This window comes from Nesoenas mayeri, assembly GCF_963082525.1.
Source record: "Nesoenas mayeri genome assembly, chromosome: 19".
NCBI classification, from domain to species: domain Eukaryota; kingdom Metazoa; phylum Chordata; class Aves; order Columbiformes; family Columbidae; genus Nesoenas; species Nesoenas mayeri.
Window position 1 is genome coordinate 2,304,966 of NC_137568.1, and position 26,357 is coordinate 2,331,322.

The 26,357-nt window shown below is 54.1% G+C and overlaps 1 protein-coding gene across 1 annotated transcript; it reads right to left on the reverse strand.

The window, feature by feature from the left end:
- Window positions 1–1,038: 1,038 nt before the first annotated feature.
- On the reverse strand, window positions 1,039–23,397 carry ITGB4 (integrin subunit beta 4; the record flags this gene model as incomplete). Its single annotated transcript, XM_080356369.1, has 40 exons — window positions 1,039–1,181; window positions 1,785–1,898; window positions 2,334–2,498; window positions 2,958–3,113; window positions 3,386–3,574; window positions 4,242–4,391; window positions 5,308–5,481; window positions 5,971–6,144; window positions 7,053–7,253; window positions 8,247–8,378; window positions 8,559–8,741; window positions 9,295–9,432; window positions 9,639–9,819; window positions 10,188–10,348; window positions 11,257–11,461; window positions 11,790–11,938; window positions 12,485–12,664; window positions 12,745–12,893; window positions 13,057–13,080; window positions 13,683–13,741; window positions 14,168–14,271; window positions 14,751–14,939; window positions 15,357–15,390; window positions 15,710–15,816; window positions 16,310–16,429; window positions 16,606–16,732; window positions 17,339–17,437; window positions 17,608–17,711; window positions 17,997–18,208; window positions 18,380–18,456; window positions 18,729–18,896; window positions 19,047–19,169; window positions 19,308–19,397; window positions 19,803–20,066; window positions 20,702–20,873; window positions 21,044–21,140; window positions 21,659–21,863; window positions 22,303–22,404; window positions 22,913–22,995; window positions 23,295–23,397. The coding sequence occupies 40 exons, from the start codon at window positions 23,395–23,397 to the stop codon at window positions 1,039–1,041; spliced, it is 5,607 nt and encodes a 1,868-aa protein (XP_080212495.1).
- Between the last annotated feature and the right edge of the window lie 2,960 nt (window positions 23,398–26,357).

The following is a 26,357-nucleotide window of genomic DNA, read 5'->3' on the forward strand; positions in this document are numbered from 1 at the left end:
CTCCAGGCAGCTCCCAGCCCTTCTGCCCGCAGGTGCGGTGGCTGCAGACCCCTGGGCTGGTGGATGCTGTGCAGGGAGCAGGTCTGGCCCTGTCTGGTGCTGGAGAATATAAGGCCATCAAGGCAGAGCTCATCAACAGGCTTTCCATGGGGTTTAGTGGCCTTTGGATCGAGCCCTTAACTAGTTTCTTCCAGGATTTCAGGTTTCTCAGCAGTCATGGTCCCAGTGTAGCCTCAATGTTCAGCATAGGTCCACCTCCATTTTTTTAATAAAATAATAAAATACATTTTTATATATATGTATATAGACTACGAAAACTGTACAATATTTTACGCCAAAAAATGCAAAGGCCACAATTAGTGCTATACAAATGAAAGGCTGTACTTTGCTATCATGGTACCAAATGTTAGCAGCGAATAATAGACACAAATAGGTGCAGTAAGAAAGCATCAGTTACCCTGAACCCCTATCTTGCAGCTCTCATATTAAAAATAATAATAATAAAAAAGAACAAAATAACCATCTCCAGTGGACAGCCAGATTGATGGAGAGCCTGGAGCACAGATGGGAATGGTGACCCTCTATAAACCCTCTATAAATCAGGATGCTACCAGCTGCGATCCTCCCAAAACTGAGGACCTGAGAATAAATCATTCTGTTACATTTATCTAGGGAGGCTGGAGCCACCAAAACACCTGAATTGCTGCAGATGTACTTGGATGAGGGAGCACTGAAGAATGGTATTGGAGTGAGCAGTGGTGGTTCATGGAAGACATCTCTGTGGACTCTGTAGAAGTGAGTCTCTCACAGAGCAGGACAGGGTGAACAAGCCCTGCAGGATGAGCACACACCTGATGACCCAACCGTGCCAGAGCTTTGAGTGCGCTGGGCTCCAAAGGAGAGGTCCAGAGCTCGAAGTGCTGTGGAGGGTCTCTGCCCAGGCACTGTGGCAGCGTCTGGATGCAGCACCCTTGGATCATTCCACAAAGTCCTGCCACCTGAATGGCAGCATCCCATGGGGGGGCAGCCTGCCCTGGCTCAGGCCTCATAGAACTGCCTCTCCATCTGCTTGGTGAGGGTCCCGCTGGACATCACGGTCCGGCTCACAAACTCTTTGGTGACCTGTTTGGTGAGGGTGCTGCTGGCGCTCTCCACTCGCTGGCTCGTCATCAGCATGCCGTCTGCAACAAGAGGTCAGGACACCCTGCTGATTGTGGGCTTACAGAGAACAGGATCTGCTCTACCCGATGATTCCTGACAGAGATTTCTCCTTAAATACCACTTTCACTGATGGAAAACCTCTCCAAGCCAAGTGATTCAACACTTTGCTGTCAGCCAATAAGATGGATTTCCTAACAGCTCCCAAACTCTTTGTGTCGCAGGGTGAGCCCATGAGTCCTTGAAGGACTTGAAGGGCAACAGCATGGGACAACTACACTGATGTAATTAAAGATGGTTATCACAGTTCTCTGTTTTTATCTACTCTGAAGAGACCTAACCTCACAGTAAGAGCTGTGATTTGGTCCTTAGTAATAGCCCTGGGGGCTCTGAAAACTCAACGTTCCCTCTGTGACTGGACAGCACACAGGGAAACAATGGCAACTGCCTCTGGAGAGAGCAGAGACACTGTGTAGGAAAGGGTCTGGTCCTCTTCATCCATCCCACCCGATGGACCCTCTCCATCCATCCCACCTGATGGACCCTCTCTCCCTACCACAGGCCTTTGGACAAGCAGAGTTATCCTTTGCTTTCTAAGGGTTTCCAAGCAGGCAGCGAGCCCCTACCTGTGAAGTGGGGATCCAGGGAGGAATGGCTGATGCTGGTTTTGGTGGTGTATTCGGTGGGGAAGTTGTACACTTCTCTCATGTACTGCTGGCCTCCAAACTGGGAGAAGGTGCCTGGGGAGAAGGAAAAGGGACAAGTCAGGCAGAAAACAAGGAGTTTCCAACCCTTTGACCTTGTACAGCGAACACCAACAGTCAGCTCAAGAGGTTTGTCTCGCTGGCATCAGAGCTGGGTTTAGGAGCAACTGGGAGGACTGAGGGCCTGTGTACTATAAGAAGGTGCCTTCAGGTTTGTGTACAATCGGGCATAAGATAGAAGTTTCCTAATAAATTAAACAGAGGCAGGTCCTCAGGATCCTCTCTTATTCAGTGCATCAGGATTGGGACAGTGCTCACAAGGCACAGCATTGTCTTCATCTAAGACAATGTCTCCATGTCTTTCATGGAAAATGGAGTGACCACCAGAGCTGGAAAGGAACTCCAGGTATTGTGTTCCCTGCTCTGAGATGTTTCTTATCCTTCCACCTCCACAAAGGCATGGTACCGTACCTCCATCCTGAGATTCAATGGTGATGATGCCTTCTCTCTCCGGCCCAAAACCTTGGGTCGTCTTGGCTTGCACTTTGAACTTGTAAGGGACGTTCTCACTCAGGTGTGGCACGGTCAGGTTAGTTTCTGGATTGTCTCCTTCAACATAGATATTCCTGGGCTCCCCTAATCCGCACAGACATACCAGTGGTGAAGACAGACAAGAATGATGGCCCCTCCAAACACACCCCCCCAACTCTGGCCAGTGTCTTGGCTTTCCCTGAGCTCTACATCCTCCACAGACTGTAGGATCACACCACCCAGTTCTATTGAGTATTAAGACAACCCTATTTTAGTACAGTAGTGAACCTCAACAAACAACCTCCACTGGGTCTGGGCTGCAATGAGCTACAGGTCCTTCCTATTCCTGTCACATTTGCTATGCCAGGCCATGCAAGGACACAAAGCATCAGAGTCCAGCAGCTCCCAGGTCTGGAATCAACCTCATATCCCCACTTTCTCTGCGCTGATGTAAGCAGCCAATTTTGTTGTCGGTCCCAGCAAAAACACACCAAGTTGCTGCCTTTGCTAAAGGTATTTTGTGCCCTACACAGGGAACTGTTCTTCCACAGCCTGATACCGTACCTCCTCCATGCAGCATCTCGCAGGTGACCATGTAGCCCAAGATGGAGCCATTGGGCTTGCGGGGTCTCTCCCAGCTGAGCTGCAGGGAGTCAGGGTTGAGGGCAGTGAAAACCAGCGGTCCAGGAGCACTGGGGGTGCTCAGTGTGAAGGGTGAACCTGCAGGGACATGAGCAAGAGGTCAACATCAGGGAAGGTGGCGAGCAGGAGCCTGAGAAGGGTCTGTACACATAATTTATGTAATGAGCTGGAAGGTCTCAGCTGTCTAGACAGCTAGTGGAAGGTGAGTGCGTGGGGAAGAAGGTCCTATTTCAAAAGGAAAGAAAGGAGAGCTCAGGAGGTAGTGAGGAGTGCTAAAACAGCAGGGCCACCACTGTAGAGAGCAGCAGAGACATCAGTGCCACCTTCCCCTTGTCCCCCACCCACCTTACCTGGTAGAGGTCTGAGCGGGCTCCGTGGGTCCACCTGGCACTCTATGGTGATGAGTCCTTCCCTCTCGGGGCCCCAGCCTTCCTCGCTCTGTGCCTTCACCTTGAAGACGTAGGAGTGGTTGGGCAGCAGGTCCTCCACCACCACCGAATTCTGGCTGGGGTTGGGGATGGTGAGTCGGTGCACCTCTCCTGGGACACACAGGGAAGGGGGATGTCAGCACCATGTTGCAGGTGCAAAGACAGAGCTTTGGCTTTCGCCTAAACCCTTCCTCAAATAGACTGCCTGGAAGAGTCATCCAGGGGCCCCAAACTCAGCCATCTCCACCACACCTTGCCACCAACAACTGCAAGTGCAGGATGAAATGTTGTTCCAAAGAAAGCTTGGGACAAACAGTGGCTTCTTGAAAACTCAGATATTTTAACCCAAAGGGAACTACATTTTCATTAACACTGCCTGAAGTTTCATTTAAAAATAAGAGATTTCCACTGCAGTTTTTCCTCCAAGTCCAGCTTGATGGAAAAAACCTTTGACTAAGACGTTTGGGCTAGTAGAGAAGGTGTCCAAGGTTTTTTGGAGGTGCAACCACACAAGCAACCCCAGAAATTGTCCCCCAGCGAAAACGGGGAATGAGAACTGTGGGGTAGCTGAGACATTTCCTCAAGGCTACACAAAACGCAGAGTTGGGACCAGTCTCTGAATCCCCGAACGGTTGAGGTTGGAAGGGACCTCTGGAGGTCATCTGATCCAACCCCACCTTGCTCAAGCAGGGTCACCCAGAGCCAGCTGCCCAGGTGAAGACCCAGACCAGACTCTCCACTACCAGAAGCTTCCACCACCAACTGCCCATTCACTGACCTCCGTTGAGGAGCTGGTACTGCACGCTGTAGCCCTGCACCTCCTTCTCGCAGTGTGGCTCCTGCCAGCTCACCTTCAGGGAGGTGGGTCCCAGGGCAGAGAACACCAGGCGCGTGGGGGTGTCGGGGATGCCCAGCGGCAGCCTGGAGTCTGAGGCAAAAGAGGAACATCAGGGGGATTTGGGAGCTGGGAGAGAGGAGAGAGTGATACACACACAAGCATGAGATGGTACTGATTGTCCTGGGAGAACGTGGTGAGCTGTGATCTCTGCAAGATGGCCCATCCTGAGGTGGGACCGGCTGGCTCTGCACAGCTACAGTAATGTCCCATGGCCTTGGGATGCCAACTTTGGGTTGGACAAGTCAAGGTAAGCTTTGTGCCCTTGTGGTAGAAAGACCAGAGCAGGGTCCCAGGTGCTGTGCGTGGCCCTTGCTCACCTCGAAGCACCCTGTCCAGTCTGCCAGAAGCTTCACAAACATCTTCAGATGTAGCTCAGTTAAGACTGGCCCTGGTCTACAGCTAAAGCATCCCAGCACCTCCAGGGACTATTCATGGGGCTGTGGACAGCTTGGAACAGGGACTGGGTGCTCTCATTGTCCCCCAGCTCAGCTCACTGGGACACAAGGCTCATGGTGAGCACAGCAGCCTCCCAGGTGACACTCAGGGACAGAAGACCCTCATCAACATGGGTTTTGGCCAAGAAGATTTCAGAGGGACATCTCATATGGAGCACACATTCTCCCCAAGAGTCCTCCAAAGGCCTGTGGGGCCAGACTGAGAACAAGATTGTTAGGAATGAAGAGGATGGAGACAATGAGCTGATCAGTGGCAGCAGCGGTGAGCGTTACTCAGCCCAGGTGGGTTGAAACACATCTGAAGTCATCTGCAAATGGAAAGGTGGTGTGATGAAGGCACAGCTCGGGTCAGGAGGAAGATCAGTGTGGCACACAGCAAGCCATGGAGAGAGGGTTTGGGGGGAGCGGTGGATGGCAACAGCTCATGGACGGCTGGTGGATTGGCTGTTATGTGATGCATGGCTGGGAGGAGACACTGGACAAAGCTGTACCTATATACTTGCAAATCCCCGCAGACCCATCGGTCATGATTATAGAGTCCCGAAAGCCAGTGCTGGGGTAGTAACCCTTCACCTTTGCCCTTCTCCTGAAACCCACATCTCTGGGCTGTGAGACTGTCCTCCCAGCATCTTCATGGATGGGAGGGAGGAGTCTCCCCGGGTAATCTACAGAAGTTGTGCAAGAGAAAGAAAAACACCATTGGAGATTTCAGAGCGGGCTCAGCGCAGGTGCTGGCTCCTGCAGAGGTGGCTTTTTAAGGCTGAGATTTGAAGAACCTTTTAACAACCCTCTGTCAGCACCAGCTGATGTACACATGTGGAGCTGAAAGGTAACTGTGCTGCTAGATAGAGTAAGAAGAAAAGAAATGTGCTTTTTCCAAAGTGCTTCACAATGTGAGGATAAGGATGGAGCTTCCCTTCCCAAGTGCTCTTCATGGGAGGGATGGGAACCCTTTCCAAAGTGATCTGGGAGCAGGGTGGCCTCAGCAAAGCGCCTGCACATCAGTGGTGAGGACATGACCTTCCAGATCTCTGGCTCATGGGCCCCCTTAGCTGTGAACACAGTCCTCACCACAATGGGACCTGCAGGGCGTGGGTCTGAGGACAGTCATGGGGGTGGAAGGGAAGGACAGGTCCCATTACCGTGGAACTCACCATGCCCCATCAGCATCGTGGAGTAGTCTCTTGTCAGCGAGGAGCTTCCCATCACCCTGTGCTCCTGCTGCATGTGTGAGCTCAGCTGATGATAGCTGCAGTTGGTTGTCCTGGTCAATGTGCCACTGGCGCTGCCGGGGAAGGAGAAGTCCACCCGGCCATTCAGCAAGTGCTCTGTGAAAGAAGAGCGCACATTGTGAAGAATGTGGCTGCAGACAGGGCTGCTGCCCCAGTTTCTGTGGGGAGGAAGCAGGAGGCATCATGGTGCATCCTGCCTTGGCTGCATCCCAGCTTCAGCTGCTCCGAAAAGTCATTCTGGAGCGCTACACCTACGACAAGCCACAACCACCCAACATGATGACGCAGAAACAAAAAGGTTGACGGAGACTTTGCCCTACTCCCAGCACCAGAGACACCCGTGGTGCCCAAGGTAACTCCAGACCTCGGCCTCACTGGGGCACTGCCTTGCGCTTCTCACCACGTTCTCTCACATCTCTCCTTTGATGCAAGCACAGGTTTATAGTTTCACATTAAAAAATTAAGGTAGAAGAAAAATAGCCCTTTATGGAGGCCGTTTCTCCAAATCTCACTCTGGATCCTGTCTCAGCGGGATCTGAAAAGCAAACTCTGCTCCATTGTTCAGGTCCTTGACAAACCTATGTCTCTTTCCAGCAGGCCAGGAGAGATCAGCTGCCTATAAGAGTGATTTCTGTTTTACAGTCCAGCAGATCTGCCCCAGAAGCTCAGGGCACTTAATTAAGGTGAGGAGCTGCCCTTGGAGGTGACACTTAGCAGGTATCATCTGAGTTTGCTCCTGCCTTGATGGTCCAGTCTTTTGTAGAAGCAACTTGCTAGCAGGCTCCCAAGTCCATGCCGAGATGAGGGTTACCTTGACACTCTTGTGAGCAGACACACCAGGACAAGGTTTTGAAGTAGACTACAGCACATGAACCTTGCATCACGCCAACACGAGGATGGACACACGAGGGGAGGAAGGGGACACGAACGGGGGCAGTTCCAGCCCCTTGGCTCAGAGCAGGATGAGACAGGACACTCAGTGCTGTAATGAAGCCATCCTTCACCTGCTTGGGGCTGGGGGGTCCTGCTCCTTGTCAGGCTGCCAGTAGCCCCATCGCTGTCCTCCTCACCGAGGAGACCCTCGGTGTCCGAGGAGAGGCGGCTGCTGCCAGAGAGGCGGGGAATGGTTTCAGGTGGGAGCCTCCAGGTGATGCGGCGAAGATCCAAGTCTTCTCCCAGCAACTGCACATGTTTCCACCTGGAGCCTTTTGGGACAATGCAAGCACTGGTGTTGGCATGATCTGCACCAGTGGGAACGACACCCGTCCACAGCCCGTCTTGCCAGGTGTTGGATGATGAGTTCAGGTGGTTCAACCATCATGTGACTGGTAGGTGGAGGATGGTGGGAATGTGACATGCATGGTGTTCCTCAACCCTAGGGCTGTTTTCCAGCCCTGTGTCCATCACAACAAAAAGCGAGAGTCAAAGTCCCACCATACACCTGTCCCTTTTACGAAGACTCTGCAACAACTGTCCTCTGCTCAGGAGAGGTTTCCTTGCTCCTCGATGTACGCTTGGGGTGGTCAGACTCCTGGTGTTCCCATTACTTTGCTCTCTGAAAAGACAAGGGACTCGCTCCTGGATCCCATGCCCTGGAGAAAACCCCCAAGAAAGACCCTCCAGATCCCATTGACCAACCTCATCATTTCACTTATGACCTATCTTCCCCATAATGTCTGAGTATAAGACAAGGGAGCCAGCACCATTCAGAGAGCAAAGTGATGGAGGAAGAGATCAGAGGCCACAGGGATCCACTGGGATCCAGTTCATAGGCCAGTGCATCCCCAACACTCAGCGAGTTCCCTCCTGTTGGCTTGGCCAAAACCCTGAGCGTCCAAGGGACTCAGAGTCTGTGCCTTGGCCAGCATTTGTTTGCTGACAGTAACTCTCGTGGTCCAGCTAAGTGGCAACAGGAAGGGAAGACAAGCAGTGAGAGCCATGAAAAGTTCCTCTCCCACCCGATGCTGAGATTTCTCTTTGCCTCATGGCTACAACAAGGAACTAGTCTTATTTACACTGTGGCCAGTCGTGTCCTGCGTATGCAGCTACTGTGCTTTGGAAAGGCTGATCTCCACCAGCTCTGTGACTTGGATCTCTCCGTCTCCATGAGAAGGAAAGGAAAAACGAAGCTCATTGCTGAAAGCTGTTAAGGAGAATTAATGTTAAAAATGACCTTTGCAAAACTCAGAGCAATGTACCTGAATCATCAGAGACACTGGGACGCTTGCTGCCAGCTGGAGAACGAAGCACATCTGTGCTGTACATCAAGTAGCTGTCATAGTCCTCACCTCCCTCTGCATCAATGATTGGCACGTCAGGGATGATGGGGACTGGAAGAGAGGTGGAAAGTGCCATTAGACATGCAGTTTAAAATCACACAAGGCTCCCATGCTCTCACTTCAGCATTCGCTGAGTGGGTGGGATGCAGAGAAGCAGCTGAGGTGATGGGGAGCACTACCCAGCACTGTTCCTGCCCCCCAGCTCCCCACACCAGCAGGGCAGTAACTCACTGGACATGGGGCGCTTGGGCTGCGTAGCAAGGTTGATGGTGGCTTCTCTCTCGGGTCCCCAGCCAGCACCATTTCTGGCCTTCACCATGTAGCGATAGGGCTGGGACTCCCGCAGGTTTTCTATCAGCACCATGCGCTTCTTTGGATCTTCAACCAGCACCTTCTTCATTGGGCCAATGGGTACTGCAAATACGGGTACACATATCACCCAGGAGGTCACGAGACAGAGAGGACCCCACCATCACCCCACTCTTGGCCAACAGGCTTGCTGAGGTTTAGTGTCAGGACACAGCCTGGCTCTAGGACAAGGTGTGTCAGCTATTTGGGCTGCTCACAACAGGCATGACATTATCTCAGGGAAATTCCCAAACTGAACACTGAAATCAACCTACAACAGAGATCTCCTTGTTGCTGGTGTGTCACCAAATAGCATCTTCCTGGCACCCTAGCCCTAGGTCTAGGCCTATGAACCAAGTTTTCAAGATGAAAAACAATGCAGGACACTATGGAAGTGAATGGGAGCTGAGAGCCCTCTGGGCTTTGCAGGATTTAATCCTGAGTGGTGATTTTTCTGTCTTCTCTGCATCTAGGAGTGACCCCTGCAGATCCCAGTTTTCCCAAGAAAAGGGCTTGGAGCTGTTCTGGTTCTACTGCTGGGGACCAGCCCAGCCTGTGAAAAGTGTATTCCAGCCCCTCAGCATGGCTGGGCTGCCCCGGTCAGAAAACAAGCTCTTACCGTTATCCTCGTTAACGAGGCCATAACTGACTTCATAAGCCGTGATCTCCCCATTGGTTTCTGCAGGCTCAGCCCAGCTCAGCTGCGTCACGGTGGAAGACACAACGTTGAAAGCCAAGCGGCCAGGCTCGCTGGGGACTGGAAAAGCAAAAGCAAAGGGTTCGGGTTACTGGAAGTCAGAAGCCAGCACATGCAGATGCCCAGAGCTCCCTGGATCACAGCTGAGTCACAGTGGGAATCCCTCAGTGCTTGTCCCCAAGACCATCAGAAGCTCAGGGCTGGAGCCCTGACCCCATGGTAGGTGCACAGGTATCAACTTGTTCCCACACAGCAGAGCCGCTCACCATCCTCAAGCGTGCGGCAGTGGATGATGTCAGAATAAGGCCCTTCACCCAGGGCGTTGTAGGCACAGACTTGCATCTCGTAGTCGCAGAAGGGGTAGAGGTTACTCAGCTCTGCTGATGGTGCTTTGACATCGATGAGATGGGCTTCTGACTCGGGGTCGCCTTGGATCCAGTATTTCACCTGGCAAAGCAAGAGCAAGCCATGATTCCTTCAGGTTTTCACTGTAACGGGTGAGAAATTCCCCATCTCTTATCAGATCTGCTCTGGGACAGCCAACGTGTTGTGCCATTCCTCTGAAATGAGAGTCCAGAACAGTCTGGGCATTTCATGGTAAGTGATGGAAAGGGAGATAAACCCAGCAGGAATATTTTCTGCAAATTCTGCATCCACCCAGCAATGGTCCCTCAAGGATGGAGGGGGCCAGAGGTGGTGAGCTCGCTCCCTCCTTTGAGCATCTTCTCCCCATCCTTTCGGCACAGGTGACTCTATGTGTGAAACATTCACAGGACGGGACCCACACCCTCCCCAAGGATGCACCCACCACTTACCTTGTACCCCAGAGGTTTTCCTGGTGGAGGAAACCAACTGAAGCGGATTTCCCTGGCACTGAGAGCATGGGCGTTGGGATTCAGCGGTGCACTCAGACGGCCTTTGGGGGACTGGGAGACCTGGCTCAGGCCAGTCATTGAGGGGACACTATCCACCACCTCTGCAAACACGAGGAAGAAAAGTCACATCAGTGCTAATCCCCCACGTGGAAGGAAAATAAGAGCCCTGCCATCATCAGTGACCCTTTCAAAGCATTTCTGAGGGGTAGATCCCCATCGCAGGGAGAGGACAATGAGGCACTTGGTGGTGACATCCCCCAAAGCCACCCAGCAAGCCGGTGTGAAATTCAGGCTCAGACCTGCCCTGAGTCCTGCACCTCCTGCTGCTCGTCACAGGCTGCCCAGGTGGGAAGAAAGGAAGATGCTACCTCCTTGCCTCTGAAAGTCATTAGCTCTGTATTTAATAATGTCTCAACATTTAATCAGTTGCCCTGTGTAGCCATGAGAGAAGATGGAAACAGGCAGAGCCTTCTCAAGTTGCCTAGTTGATTCTCCTAGAAACGCACCAAGTCCAGCCAAAAGCTCTCCAGAGCCTCTCCAACCCCAGCAGCAGTTCTGGTTGATCCAGTGACGAGGGACTTCCTTGTACCCCCAGTATTCATGACCAGTAGTGTAATAAATACCTTTATGTTATTGACCCACTTGATAACAAGCCTTACAGTTTTGCTTGTCCAACCACAGGAACCACCAAGAACTGCTCATGGCGCATCCTGCCTCTTCCTTATTTTTACAGCTTTTTATTCAAATCCCAAAGGAAAAGGAATGAAAAATCCACTGTTTCCTTTAGCAAAGTAGATGATCCATCTTCTTCCCACCCACTGTCTATCCCCACTAACGCCTCTAGAGGGAGGCCCAAATCTACCAGTCGGAGCTGGAGAAACCTCACCGCCTGTTCTTTTGAGTGAGGAGCAGGGCTGGAGCTCTGTACACCACCTCGGGTGGGCCGGTCTCGTGTGGGAGTCCCACACCCCCTGCTGCCATTTCCCACCTCTTGACTGCCAGCCCCTACCTGGGTCAGCGATGGTCACCGTGGTCTGGGGGTATCGGCCAATCTTGGCGCCGTACTTGGGATGGAGGAGGTCGACGGCGAACTGCTTGAGCTGGGAGTTGTGCAGGAGGGTATCTATTTCGGTCAGCTCCAGCAAGGGGATCTGCACCTCCTTTCGGGTCTCCCCGGGCTGGAAGACCAGGTCACCCTCTGTGAAGACGTAGTCCTGGAGGAGAAGAGATGCGTGGTTATAGCCCATAGCATCCAAGGGAAAACTCCCAGAGAACTCACCCTTGTCTCCCAGTGAACCCCCACTTGCCTCCCAGTGCCCGCAGCTCAGGGGGCAGCTGGTACCTCTGTCTCAGGTACAGTCAGCCTCTCATGTCCCAAAGGCACAGGGAGCAAAGGATGTCTGCTCTTGTGCCGACCGCAAGCCTTGGGTCTCCCCTCTCCCAGCCCCATCAACTGCTCTTCTGTAGCCTCAGGGCTGGATCCTTCCCAGCCCTCTGTGCCCGCTCATTCCTGCCTGCCAAGGCCAGGAGCATCATCCTTACCCTGCCGTTCTTGGCAGTGAGATCTCGTGTCCTGTACGTGACTTGGGATTTCCCGTTGTCTATGATCTCCCGGAGGACAGGGATCTTGGCTACCTTATCAAACCGGCTGTGGGAATAGGCTGGCTGCAAGAAGGTGATGAGGCTGCTGGCTGGAAGGGAATGTGTAGAGAAAATACATGAAGAATCACATTACAAACATACAGGTGTCCTCCCCCTCAACAGAGTTCCTATCATCCATGGGTGTGAACTGTGTATGAAGTATTACTGCATGGGCTGGAGGTTTTATCAGTCCTGACTCTTGCTCCCTGCTCAAAACAACCAGATGGGAAGCAAAGGCAAATCTCTGGGAACATTAACCTGCCCCAAGCACAGCACAACAGCAAAGAGGGTTTGCTTTACTCCAGTGATTTATGAACTGGAGCAGCAGAGGCCTATGGTCAGCCCTGTATTTGCCATCTGAGGTGGTCAAAAGTTTGGATTTCTGTCACCAGGAATGACAACCCTCCCTTGGATGCTTTAAAAGATGCTCTAGTTTAGACCCAGGTGACTTAAGAAAAGAGTCACCAAGAAAGTCTCTGACCTGTGACCTGGGGGAGCTCAGATCGGCAGGCTGTGCCCCCTTAGAAACCACAGAGTCCATCTGGACATGGGACACAAAAAACCCTTCATCTTGTGCCACAGTTGCAGCCCTTCACCTTGTTCCTTGATGATGGTGATGTTGACAAGCCTGCGTCCAATCTCTGCAATGCCGGTGGGGACATCGATGGCCTCCACCTGTAGCTGCTTCTCATCATCATCATCCTCCCTGATGAAGAGTGGGACACGGACGTCAACCAGCTCCACGGCCTCTTGGAACTCCACCATCCCATGAGCATCTGGGGGAAGGGACAATGGTGAGGGGTGGGAAACGTGTCCCCCCATCAGCCAAGGGTTAACGCTGGGCTCTGCTCCCTACCTTGGTCTGAAGTCACAGTGTAATAACCCGGAGAAACCTTCAAGTCATTGAAAGCCTCATGGGAAACATGCTTTTCCACCACTTTGATGATCTGTGGCTTGGCCGAGCGAGGGGCAGTGAGCACTGTGTCCACAATGGTGTGGTCCTGCCTGCAACCAGTGGGAAGAACAAGTTGGGTAAGAGCTGAGGCCAGAGTTGCTCATCTCACAAAACAGCTAGATGGGCTACTGAGTGCACAGGGCATTCAGTCACCCCACACGTGTGTGCAAAGAGGGAGAAGCAGCACAAGAGAGGGCTGCAAGTTCCTCTTACCTTTTCCCAGAATTGGGCTGTAACCTGGGCGGAAAAAAAAAAAGAAAAAAAAAAAAATCAGAGTGACTAATGCATTTGAGGAGACAAAATTCTGTGTGAATCACAGCCCTGTGCAGGTCTGAGCTGCAGCAGCTGCCCTGCAGGTGCCAATTTACCCTGCGGAACCTGTGGTCCCATTGCGTGTTCCCTCCTGCCTGGCTGCTCCCTCCAGCCCTGGTTTCCCAATGCAATGAGGAACATGCCCACAGGGGAGATCACATCTGGTGAGAGTTGTGGGGAGGGGACACCCCTCCCTGCTCAGTGCCAGCGTCCCAAGGCTCCTCTGTCCTGCATCAGGCACTTGTAACTTTGCACAGGGCTGAAACTTTTGAAGACAATGGGAATTTTCCCAGCGAGCACCGTGTGACCAGGATTTGTCCCTGTCTGTAGGAGTCTCAGGTCCAAAGCCAGAGGCAGCTGAGATCACCTGCAAAGCCAGGTGGGCTCTGCTCTGCAGCCCCGGTGGGTGAAGCACCACATCAGGCTTGTGCCGGGGGGGCTCATGGATTTCACAACCCAGCTCTCCATCCACTCCCTGGGCCCTGGGGCAACCCTGCCCCACAGGAGGTCTCTCCCCAGTGACTCACCTGAACTTGGTCTGCTGGAGCTTGTGGCAGCCAGGGATTTGCTTGAAAACCTCGTTCAGCTGCAAGGAGCAAGAGGAACTCTTACACCACGTCCCTGTGTGAGCAGATGCTGCTGCCAGCAAACACGAGAGCCCTCTGGCCACCTCCGGGTCCTCCCCCCTCACCCTGCCACACCAGGCAGGGACCACCACCTGTTTTTTCCCCAGAATATGGCAAGAGGCTGAAAACAGAAGCCAAACAGGAGCTTCAGGCCATGTGCCCTGAAGCAAACCTCAAATATCATCAATGTGATGCTTTGGTAATTCTCACAATCATGATCTTAATATCTGCGGGTTTTTTGGAAAGAAGAAAAATTGCTTCTTCTTTTCAAGAGCTCTCTGGGTTCACAGGGAAGGGGCTCTCCCCTTTCCCCAGCATTGCAGACCCCTCCTCAGTGTGGCCGTCCCCCCGTCCCACCCCAAACCCCCTCATCCCCATGTTCATACATTCTCTTCCACTTCCTTGCGCAGCTGCTCGCACTCTCGGGTGTCCAGCTTCACCAGGTTCTGCGTGAAAAGCCGGGTCAGTCTCAGAGACAGCCCATAGGGAACTGGAAAGAGAAATTCCCAAGTCAAATGCCTTCCTTCTTGGTCAGAGAAATTACCCAGCCAAGAGCTGGAAGCATGGAGACACGTGTGATGCTCCGTATCCGGATCCTGTATCATAGCACCCAAAGCCCATGGCACCAGCAGAGAAAATCCTCTGAGAGCTGGAGAGCTAATGCAAAAGCTTTCTGCCAAATCAAGCAAAGGAAACTGCAAGGTACAAAGAACACATGCAAGGTACATCCACCATGCAGCTGTCAGGAGGTACCCAAGGCGACCACCTGTCCTGCTACAGGGCTGGACACAGAAACATGCTGCTCAGCATCCCCCAGGATGGAAGCAGATAAAGGAACACCTTGCCTTGTAACTAGGCTTGGAGGTAACACCATGGCTGCTGGAGCTGGGGGTTACCTCCAAGCATTCGTGTCCTCTATGGCACCCACAGCATCTCCTCTCCGCCTTGTCACTGAGATGTGGCACTCACCGAGATCTTTGGGGTTGGCGGCCACGGGGGAGGTGAAGCCCTGCTTGTGAACGTTGTTGTTGATCTTCCAGCGCACTGTGTCCCGGCCCTTGAGGGACCCACTGCGGACCATGGGGGTGTCCAGGTGGTCAGAGGACATGAGGCTGTGGCGAAGCATGTAATGGTCCTCCTTGAATCCAACAGTGCGACCTGCAGAGCCAGGGGCAGGGTAAGAGTCTGGGCAGACTGGGACAACACCAGCCATCAATGTCCCAACAGCAGAAACTTTGTTTTGGGGAATCTTTAGGTCTTCCACCATGCTAAGGGTGTTGTGATGTCCGGAGTGGGGTGGGGTGGAGAAGGCAAGGGGTGTCCATGAGAGCACATCACACCACTTAGACATTACAAGTGACACTGGTCGGGGGAGAGCCAGACGTGGGATTCCCAGCAGGACACACCAGGGTGTGGGGCAGCAGCTCGAGGGCTCCTTGGCTCAGGCTTTTCCCCTGACCCACTCCCCCAGCTCAGAGAGGAGGAGGAGAGACATTCATCCCAGCACACACCCCCTCAACCCAGGAAGGCAGTGTACCCCACAGAACCCGCTCCCCCACTTCGAAGGGCCGGTACCTCGTGCGCAGCAGGGAAGCAGGGCCAGGCAAGCCTAGAAAACAAATGGCCAAAGACATCATCACTTTGTGGTCAAGGGTGAAAACCCCATCATGTCTCCAGCTGGGGGATTCATATCAGCAGGGATGGGTGGACAGTGGATGGGGCTCTGAAAGCTAATTTTAGGCAGGTATCCATTCAGTGAAATCCCACAGCAACTCGTGTCGGCAACAGCAGAGGTGTTGGATACCACTGAGACCCAGCCCCGGCCAGTCTGGCCATGCTGGGGGCTGGGTGCATTCTAGAAATCTGCCATGTTTTTGGCCTTGATCTGGTGCTCTCCCCAGGCTGGGGCAGCCGGCTGAGGCACTCACCTTGCAGCAGGCGCAGAACTTCCAGCAGAGCAGCAGCAGCAGCCCCAGGAGCAGGATGAGGAAGATGAGCAGCGGGATGAGCCAGAGGAAGCTCCCTGGTGGGCATTCTGCAAGGCACAGAAATGTCTCCCCAGGGCATCGGCAAGGAGGGATGGGGGAGGCAGGGACAGAGGGGAAAGGCTGGACCACAGCAATATGAGGGATGGAGGAGCCTAGGTAATCCTGGAAACCCCTCCCTTGGTGCTCACAATGAAAACTGATGTTCAGAGAGAACTATCCCACCTCTCTGCACACATCCAGCCACCCCAAGTGGCTGTTCAGCACCTCGCAGCTCTACCTGCCCATACCAGCATGACAAGGCACTGATCTCTAAAGGTGCTGGTCTCTGAGGGTGCTACTGTCCACCCCCTGCAGCTCGTGTGACAGCCGATATCACTCACCCCTGTCAGGCAGGATGGTGGGCAGGGAGGTCCTGCCAGCAGCTGACCCCTCCCAGGGGCACAGCAAAGGGACAGGCAAGATCAGTGTCACCATGTGCACAGGTCACTGCTGATCCAGACCCCAGGCTGGACCATCCCCTCCTGCCAGGTCCCTACTCACCTTTTTTCTTCTGCACGCGGACAGTGGTGTTGGGGAGGACGGTGGGGTCTCCCTCCAGGGTGTAGTGGTAGGTGCAGTCATCATCCTCGTCCTGGAAGGAGCAGTACTCACTGGCCTCCTCTGCAGACAGAGAGAGGACATGATGGCAAAATCATCAGGAGCAGGAAAAGCTTGAGGAGCAGCCCCACATGCACACACACAGGGCATGGAACACATGCAGCCCCACATGCACGCATACACATGCCCATGGGAGACACACCATATGTGTCTGCACCCCTCTCTGCCTCTCCTGATACCTTTCTTCAGCTCTTCCACCATCTGGATCTGGAGGTGGCACATGCTGCAGTTTGCTTTCTTGTTGCCCGTTCCCCAGGCCTGGCAGCGAACGCAGTCCCGTATGCTCTCGCACACAGCCTGGAAGCCCTGGGCAGAGAGACAAGGTGGGATGGTCAGGAGGCAGCCCAGGGGAAGCAAGGGAGGACATCGCCTCTGAAAGGCAAGGGTGGAGGGGCAACGCCATGTCCTCGCACAGCTTCTAGGGCAAGGTCAAAAAGAAGAATCAGAGAGAGCAATCAGCTAACAAAGCCAGCTCCAAAAAATCCTATACCAACAGCCGGCATTGGGGCAGTGCCTAGATCTTCTCCAACGGTTTTAGGGGGCCAACCAAGCTGGTTTTATCCACTCCCACCATGGGATTAGCCCATGTTTGTCAGTGGAGAAACTGAAGCACCAGGCTTTTCCCAGTTTTGAAGCACATCAGAACAAGGCAGAAGCTGAGCCTCAAACCTCTGCCCTTCACCAGTGTGCAGATAAACACAGATGGACATTCAACAGTTGCTGCTGGTGAACTGCAGGGCAAGCCCTCTCATACCAGACCCTTCCTGGCCATGGAAGGCAGAACAGGCAAGAGTAACCCCTGCTCGAGATTTTGCTCCTGACCAAGATGTGCCTTCATCTCTGCTTTGCTTTCCTCCCCCAGCGACTCTGCATCCCAAGGAGAACCCAGAGGGACCCCAGGCTGAGCCTCACCAGGGAGTAGCTGATTTCACAGGTGGAGCTGGTGTACAGCGAAGCCTTGTCACAGATGCACCTGCCACATTCACACCTCCCGTGGTTATTGCAAATGCCCTGGGAGGGAAGAGGAGACAGTTGGCATCCAAGAGCAATTGTAGACATGCAGCAGCACTGGGAGTCAACAAGGTGCCAGCTCCCAGTGACACTGAGCCTTGGGTACTGGGACAATTTGCTACAGCCCTGCCTGGTCCGGTCGTCACTCGTGCAGGTGGAGCAGGACCTACCCCTCGGCTGTCGATGCAGGTGTCATTGCTCGTGGGACATTCACAGCCTGGACCCTCCCAGCCGCTTTCACACACGCATGCACCTTTGGAGCAGCGGCCACGATCTGTGATGCGAGAGGAGGGATTATGCAAGGACAAGAGCTGCATCACTCCCCTGGACCCATCTGTGGGCTGCTCTGGCTCTCTTGCTTTTATGGGGGTGCAAAGAGGCTGCAAACAGACTCCAGAGCATCCTCCATGCACATTTGCAAATGCACGGTCCCCACAGCCCAACATTGGTCATTCAGCTCCCTGTGTCAGTGACACCAGCCCAGGGACACCCTGCCTGTGCCACAGGCACAGGGCATCCCACAGCTGGGAGATGTTGGGGGCAGAGGGGCTGCTCTCACCATTGCAGAGGAAGCCGGAGGTGCGCGGGCACTGCAGGACGTCGTATTGGCAGAACGGCCCATCAAAACGCTGCCTCAGGTCCTCGGAGTAGCACTGGCACTTCCCGCACAGGCACTCGCCCCGGCCTGAGCACGGCTCCACATCCCCAGGGCGGATACAGGCTTCGTTGTTGGGGGACGATGCTGGGGAGCAGTCGCACGTGTCCCCTCGCCTGGTGGGGAGGAGATGGTGCTGAGAGAGGTGGGAGCGGTGCGCAGGACAGCAGGGTCCTGGCCTGGGACTGCACACGGGTGGGATGCCCAGTGCACAAGTGTGTGCCACTGTGGGTCCCCAGACCCAGCAGGAACCCTGGGAGGGATATGGAGCTGGACAAAGTCCTTACCAGCCTGGGTGGCAGATGCACTGTCCACAAGCAAAGTCCCCATGGAAGCTGCACTTGGGTGAACTAAACTCTTTTTGCTGTAGAAGAAGACAGAAGAGGCATTGCCAAATGGTCTCAGCTGCCCCAAGACCACTTCAGGAACCAGAAAGGCAGATCTAGGGGCAAAGTTTCCCACAAGTTCTGCTCTAGGACAATATGCCCAGCTTGCTGCAGGCAGTGGTGAGGATCCCCTTGGCCAGGCTGAGCAATAATGAGGTGTCAAGCAGTACCCACATGCACCAGCCAAGGTGTTTCCACCCCAGGCTGGCCAGGAGGAGGTCACCTCTCTGCAGCACATACCCCCACATACCTGTTCACAAGAGCACACATCACAGTAGACAGAGGCTCTGATTTTGAGGCTGTCGCTCAGGGACGTGGGTTTTACATGGATAACTCCCTCCCGCTCTGTCTTCTGGAGGCTGCAGACGTGCTGCCCACCAACGTACTCAAGGGCCTTCACACGGACATTGTACTTGCCCTAGGAGGAATGGGTGTGCCACAGGGGTGAGCCAGCTCTGCTGGACCACAGCTCGGTCAGACTGACCTCAGATGAAGATGGAAGGAGGGACACAGTGGAGGGCTCAGTCCCCAGCACACACCTCCCCTCCGGGGCCATCCAAGGACTCACCACTTCTCCACGGGTGATATGGAAGGAGCCAGATTCTGTCTTCTCATACATCAAGGAGGTGAACTCTGTCTTCATGGCTTTGGGCACAAAGTCAACTCGAATGTCCATCTTGGAGCGGATGCGCTGGGTGGCAGAAGGTAACCACGATATTGATTTTCAGCAGTACACCTGCAACCACCTCCTGCCTCCTTTCCTGGGCAGGAGGTGCCCACCCTCTGCCTTCCCTGGGGGCAAGAACAAAGCCCCAGAGAGCACCGTTACCTCAAAGGCTGTGCGGAGCAGCTCCACAATGTTGGAAGAGTCCTCCTGGAGCACCCCGATCTCAGAGATGGGGAAATACTTGTGCAGCTTCTGCAGAGAGACAGGAGTCCCCTGAGCCAAGGCCTTGAGAAACCTCCTCTAGCACTGAAGTGGGCTTTGCTTTGAGCAGGGCTTGGACTTGGAAACCCCCAAAGGTCCCTTCCAACCTAAATTCCTCTCCAGCTCTGTGTCTCCACTGCTTTACAAGAGACACCAACATGTGGAGACCTCCAGGAACTCAGATTCCTGCACCCAGTAGTAACACACTTTGAGACCTCTCACAACTCAAAGCAGGTGCCCAACACCCTGTGGCACCCTCCCAAATTATCAAGGTGTTGGTTTAGCATTTGCAGACAAGAGATGGGAGAAGACTTCCTCCTCACAGCCAAGCTGCAGGAGAAGGAACAACGGTCCTGGAGGTAAGCCCATGTGGCACAACCACTGCCATCTCCTCACCTCGTAGTAGCTGTAGGAGTGGTTAGTGACAGCAAAGATGGGGATGATGTTGTGCTGGCCCAACAGGCGCACCAGGGTGGGCACCGAAGGATAGTCCTGCTTGGTGTCATACACGTAGGTGCCACTGGTGTCCAGGTGACATTGCTCATCATTTCTTGCCAGGATCCCTGCCAGGACGTTGGTACCATCAGCTTCGTAGTGAAAGGCAGATTCAGTGGAGAACACGAGCAGGTGAGTGCTGTCCTTCCTCCAGCCGATCTTATCCTACAGCCAGGGATAGGGACAAGGGACGTTTATCTCTGCATCCACCAAAACACTGCACAGCACTTGCAGCCATTGGCAGGAGCTGGAAAACCCAAGGTACAAGGCACCACCTCCATTTGGCAGCAAATGCAATCGGCTACATGGTCCTAGATAGCAGGTCTCCACTTTCCCCAACTGCACCCTCAATGCACAGGATGTCTCGCAGCCACTCAGCGCCAGGCACATGTATGTACAGGGAGCAAACCCATGCTTTTCTGGATGTGTTTGGAGCTGTGCTCATCCCTCAGCCCAATGGGCAAGCCCAAATGGGCTGTTTTCCAGGGAACAGAGCATCACCTCTGTGGGTATGGAGGGGGACAGAGCAAAGAGCACACACAGGGTGCCCAGCAAGGAGCTCCAGAGATACACACAGATGGTCTGGGCCCCAGGAAAATTTGGGAATTCAAAACAACTCGGCAACAGGAGTGTGCAGCTGGGAGGGCGAGAACTGACTGTAGGTGAATGAACCATCCGCGCTTCTTGGCTGTCTCAGCTGCCCAGCGTGCTGCTCCTTTGCTCATCGCCCACTTTCAAGATCCACCCATTAAAAACAAAGCCCTGCCCCACACATCTCCTGCATCCCTGGCCACCCGCACCTTGCAAACAGCTGTCTGCAGGATGGCATCAAAGCCGCCCTCGGGGGCATCCAGGTTGCCAGAGATGCGCTCTTTCCTGAGCTCCTGGCTGAAGTGGTTGATGTTGCTGGTCAGACGGATGACGTTCTTGAAGGAGAAGGGGGAGTCGGCATTGTTCCAAGGCTCACGTAGCCTAGGAGAGAAGGGGACAGAGGTGTTTTTGCAGGGGGCAGGAGCAATGGGATGCTTGGGTGTGAGGAGAGGAAAGGCAAGGAGAGCACCTGGGGGCTGGGGAACCCCTCAAGGGATGGAGAAACAGAAGGCACCTGCCCTGCCCTCTCTGCTCCCATCGGTCTCACTCACTTCTCAGGTCTCATGTCTGTCTGAGGGGATGAGACTTTGTCCACAAACTTGCCAAATCCGATGGTGTAGTTGGATGTCAGGGCTTGTAGGAACTCCGCTGGGAGAAAAGGAAGGGAAGAGTGGACATGTGAATAAAGAGATGTCTGCAAGGTTGCTGCTCCAGGATACGAAATCCTTTCCTCGGCATCATCACTGCTGGTCAGGTGTTAGGTAAGACTCCCAAACTGTCAGCTTTTAGAGCTCTTTGGGCTTGGCACTTGTCTTTTGGGGGGTAGAAACTTATACCACCTTTGGTAGCCCCTTTCCAAGGTTGGAGTTCCTGCAATAACAGACACCATGCCTATAGGCACAAGATACCAAAGGTACCGCACTGTGCAGGGCATCCGCCCCCATACTGGGCTGAAAGGAGAGAGCACATGTGATGATTCCTGCAGAGCCAGGAGAGACATCCCCCCACAAAGCAGCAATAATAAGCAACTCTAATTAAAACAGATGCCTCTCGAGGCTTTGGCAGTTGCATCCCTTTCTCTGGTGCCTACAGAGAACTCTCAGCCATGGGCAGGAACGAGCTGCCTGGCTGCATCAGCACAGGAACCGGCTCCCCTCTGCTCTCACCTAGGTTTTCACCCATGCTTTTGAGGTTGTCCAGATCATCAGACATAGAGTAAGAGAAGTCCATAAGGATGTAGAGATCCACAGGGCTCTCCAAGGGCTGGAAGACATCCATGTTGAAGCTCATCTCCTCTCCAGCTCGCAGGCGCATGAACATGCTTTGGGGGGACACCTGGGTCCTCTGCAGGGATGTGTTGATGCTGAAATTCTGTGAAGGAAGCACAGTGTGAAGGGGATGGATGACATCTCCTGTGCAGATGCAGTGAGGAGGAGGCAAGAAGCAGGGAGATACGTAGGAAGGGGAAAGGCAGGGATGCTCACACTCATGCACACTCATGTACAGCCAGGGACTGAGGCAGCCTCTCCCACGTCCATGTGTGCCCAGCTGGGCACCTCCTCCAGACCCTGGCATTTTGCTTACATCTGTTTTGCCTGAAAAGCCACCCCAGCCCTAAACAACCATGGCTGGTTGCCAACAGGTCCATCAGCTAGCAAAGGCAGAGCATTGGTTTTGAGTAGACCCTACATAAACAAAGGTGTGGGCTTTGTATTTTTCCTGGTGAAGACTCTAGAGAGGGACGAAGGGCATGAAGAACACTGAGGAGGTGGGACCACAGCCAAGCAAAGGCTGTGTCCCCAGCACCCACCTGCTCGGTCCGCATCTCGCCCCTGCGGTAGACGATGCTGGCCTCCCCACAGCCGTACCGCAGCAGGTTCTCCCGCAAGTCGCAGCGAGACTCTTCAAAGCTCTGGCAAGCGAGCAAGAACAACATTACAACCACAGAAAGCAAAAAATCTTCCATGCAGGGGGGCAAAGCTCTTGTCAGGAAGCAGTATCCTCTGCTGAGACCATTAGCAAGCCTTTGGGAGCAGGAGAGGGATAGAGAGATGGGGACAAGTCTCACACAGAAGAGCCAATGTCCCCCAGCAGCAGGGAAACGCAACCACCAGTGAGTTACTGGGTTGTCTGTGATAAGACTCTCTATCCCCCGCACACGTTGTTTCGGATCTGGCACGCTGGCATTTTCTGATAAACCCCTGTATTCCTGCAGGTTTGCCCCAGACTCCCCTTTTCTCTGCACCAAAGGGAACCCACATTTCAGTGCTTCCCAGCCAGATGAGCTCTTTGCAGAGGGAAGACAGAGCCAGAAGCTGACACTGCTCTTGGGTCTCTCTCCTGGTTTTGGCGGGGCATGGTGGGTTCCCTCTATCTGCAGGGTGGGAAACGGAGCCCCACGATCCCCTGCAAGGTCTCACCTCATCGGTGCAGAAGGAGCAGTCCTTGTCCACTCGGATGCACTCGGTGCAGCTCTTTGCCCGGGACAGCACACAGCGGTTACCTACCAGGACAGATTAGGAATGAGGAAACGCAAGTGAGCCCTGGGAGGGTGTGACGAAGGCTGATCCCATTCCTGGGAGAGGTTTTGCCTTAGTGGTTAGTGGAAGCTGGCTACAGAACAGCAGCGGGCTAGCAAGAGAGGGGCCCCAAATGCTGGGGAGAGAGAACACAGGAGGAAAGACACACAACAGTTCTTATCTGCGTGAGGATCGGCATTTCTGGAGCCCAGGAGGGGCGCACAGACCCCATGGGGCAGCACCAAGGGGAGAACGCAGACGGACCTACTGCGGCTGCACTCACTTTTGCTCCTTTGGCAGAAACTGGTGGCACAGAGCAGGGACAGGAGGAGCAGCCGGGCGCACATCCGTGACGGCGCATCCATCCTCTTCCTCCTGAAACACATGGATCGTAATGTTGTGGAGAGCCAAGAGATGGAAACGGTTCTGGAGAAGATGGAGGCAGCTCCCGCAGAGCCCCTGCCCAGCCCTGTCGGGGTGGGACAGCCCTGCCAGCCCTGGGGAAGCCACCGCTGAGCTCAGCAGGGCAGGGCACTAAAAACAATAGCAAGAGCAGCTTGTTCTCTGCTCGGGCATGTGCGAAAGGCTCAAAGTCCCCAGCCACACCAGGGCAGGGCAGCTGCCACACCACAGCACCCCTGTACCCAGAGCTGGGGTGCTCAGCTTGAGGGGTTCCCCAGGACAGGTCCCAGGCTGCTCCCGGCCAGAGCCCAGCACTGTCTGCACGTGTGAGCACCAACCAGGTCAAGACCTTGCTTTTCCTGGTGGGTTAAGGAAAAAAAGAGAGGAGGAAAACAAAGTGACTGTCTACATCTTTCCCCAAAAGCAAAACAGACCCCTCCCTTCAGCTATTTCCTATCACGCTAAGAGTTTCCAGGATGGTCGAACCAACAATAAATAGAGGGTGAGGCCTTGGGAAATGCCAAACTTGGAGCTTTGGAACTGCTGAATGAATCCCTGGTCTTGAGAGCCCAGCAGCCCCCTCTGTCCTGTCCAAGGCAGCAGGATCCCGCACGTGGATCCAGAGGCCAAATCCTAAACAGAGTGAATCATCCTCCCTCTGCTTTCCTGCACAGCTCCCTGCAGCACCAGCCGCCCCCAGCTCAGGGTTTTCACACGTTTGGCTTTGCAGGGGTCCCTCTGGCCACGCCCCTGTGCTGGCTCCAAAGCCGGCAGTTATCCTCATCCCTGGACATGCCCACGACCTCCTTCAACACCAGTCCTCATGCCACCACTTGCTGGCAAACATCATGTCCCTCACCACTGAGACAAGGAGCTTTTGAAGCCAGGAAAATCCCCTTTTCCCTTGCTCCACCCCAGCGAGCTGTGCCAGCAGCGGGGAGATGCCAATTAGAGGTGAGATGAAAGGGTGGGGAAGTCCGTCGAGCCTGTCAAGGGAAAATACAGCAAAAACATTCCCTGAGCACTAAGCAAGTCCCCTCTCCCATTGTGGCAAAAGCCACAAGGAAAGGTTTGGTACGAAGGACCGGACTGCTCAGCTTGCACACCTATCTTCCAAGGTAACCTGAAAGCGCAGACCTAATTCATCCTCCTTTAATCACAAGTCAAGAAAGAGTCACCAGGGGATGGCTGGACACACACTGGGCCTTGGTCACATAAGCTGCTGTCATGTCTTTCCAAGTGCTGAGATAAAAAGCCATAAAACGGTGCTATGCTAACGTTCCGTTGCCCTGTGATCCACCAACTTCCAAGGCTTCGGCTGAGCAGTCGCCAGCGGGCAGGGCCCTGGTGCCGCCCAGCATTGCCGCTGCCGGCGATATTTTTGCAAAAATAAGTGAGCAGCCATTCCTCAATGTCAAAAGTGTCCTCTGGAAAGGAAGCACCACTTTCACTTCAGAAAAGCTGCAGGGCTTTGGTTGGATTTTCATGACATCAGCAACAACAAAAAAAATAAGCTGTTGTGCAAAACCAAGGAACAAAGTGGAGCAGCTCCCAGCTGCACAGAAACATCCTACCCTGACCCAGACCACCACTCTGGCCTTTCCTCCTGCTGCCCTGCTCCTCCAGCCTTTGCCTGCACCTCGGCTCGGCCCAAAAACTGCTCCGGAAAGACCCGAGATGACACCACCCCGTGTCAGCAAAGGACTGGTGGCTCCTGTACCATCTCCTCCTTCTGCCTCCCGGGCTCAAGCAGGGGGGACCCCAAGGGGCAGAGCCCCCAGGGAGGTCAGGACCCTGCCCAAACACCGACGCAGCCCTGGGACCCTCCTGTCCCCTCTTGCGCTGCCCCGTGTGCTGCTCCCAGCACATTCTCTGCCCCTTTACCCCCAACAAGGCTCCTTCCCTCTCCCTCCCCTCCCTGCATGCTCCTCAGTCCCTTTTCCACTCCTAACCCCCGCCTGTCAGCTCCTCCACCCCAATCCTTCCGTCTATCCATTTCCCTATTTCCCATCAATTTCGGCTCGCAAATACCGACACCTGCAGTTCAGCAAAGCCCTGAACCTGACTTCCCTATAGCCTTTTCCTCCAGGACCCCTCTCCCCTCTCTGGGGTGTTGCCCAGAGCCACCCATTCTGCAAAACCAAGAGCCAGACGTTTCACCTGTGGAAGCTTTCCCTGAGTGCCAGCTCCAAGGCACGAGTGCCTTTTCCCCTGGAAGTGGGGCGGGCAGAGAGAGCAACCTTCAAAATCTGCAATACATGGTCCCCAAAGGGCTCTGCTCTGCCTTACCACACTGCAGTACCCCCACCTCCACCCCATAGCCCCCCAGCCAAACACCTTCAGAGACAACCCCCCCCCCCCCCCCCAGCCATGCAAAGACCTGCTCGCTCACGAGCTTTGCCCTTCCCAGCCAACCGAGAGGCACAAGACGGCATCTGACAGCCAAAACCAGGGGAAAAATGGGGAACAAGCAGGCAGGGACCCGAGCCCCTTCACTCCATGCCCTGCCTACCTGCTCACCCGAGGAGCCCCGCACTTTATTTTACCCCCTGGTTAATCAACAGTGCAAAATTAAAGCCAGCTGGAAGCTAAAGAGCACAGATGAATTAATTCCACAAACCTCATTAGTGCTGGGTCTGACTCAGTGTCCAAATCCTCTGCTGCAGCCCAAATAACAGGCACCCACACAGCAAGCCAAGAAATTCTTCCAAAGGCAAGAGGGGGAACGCGCTGCTTCGCTGCCACAACTTGATTTCCAGTCTTTCTTCTCTTTTTTTTCCCTCCCTCTCTATTTTCTGTCCCTTTTCTCTTTCCGGTTAAACGTCAACTCCCAGTCCGGCAGGGAGGGCAGGCAGCCCGCGCTCCCACATACCTCCCCACTGATTTCTGTACCCTCCAGTCAAATATCGACTTTGTTCTCACTCCCCTCGCCGTCCCGGAGCTG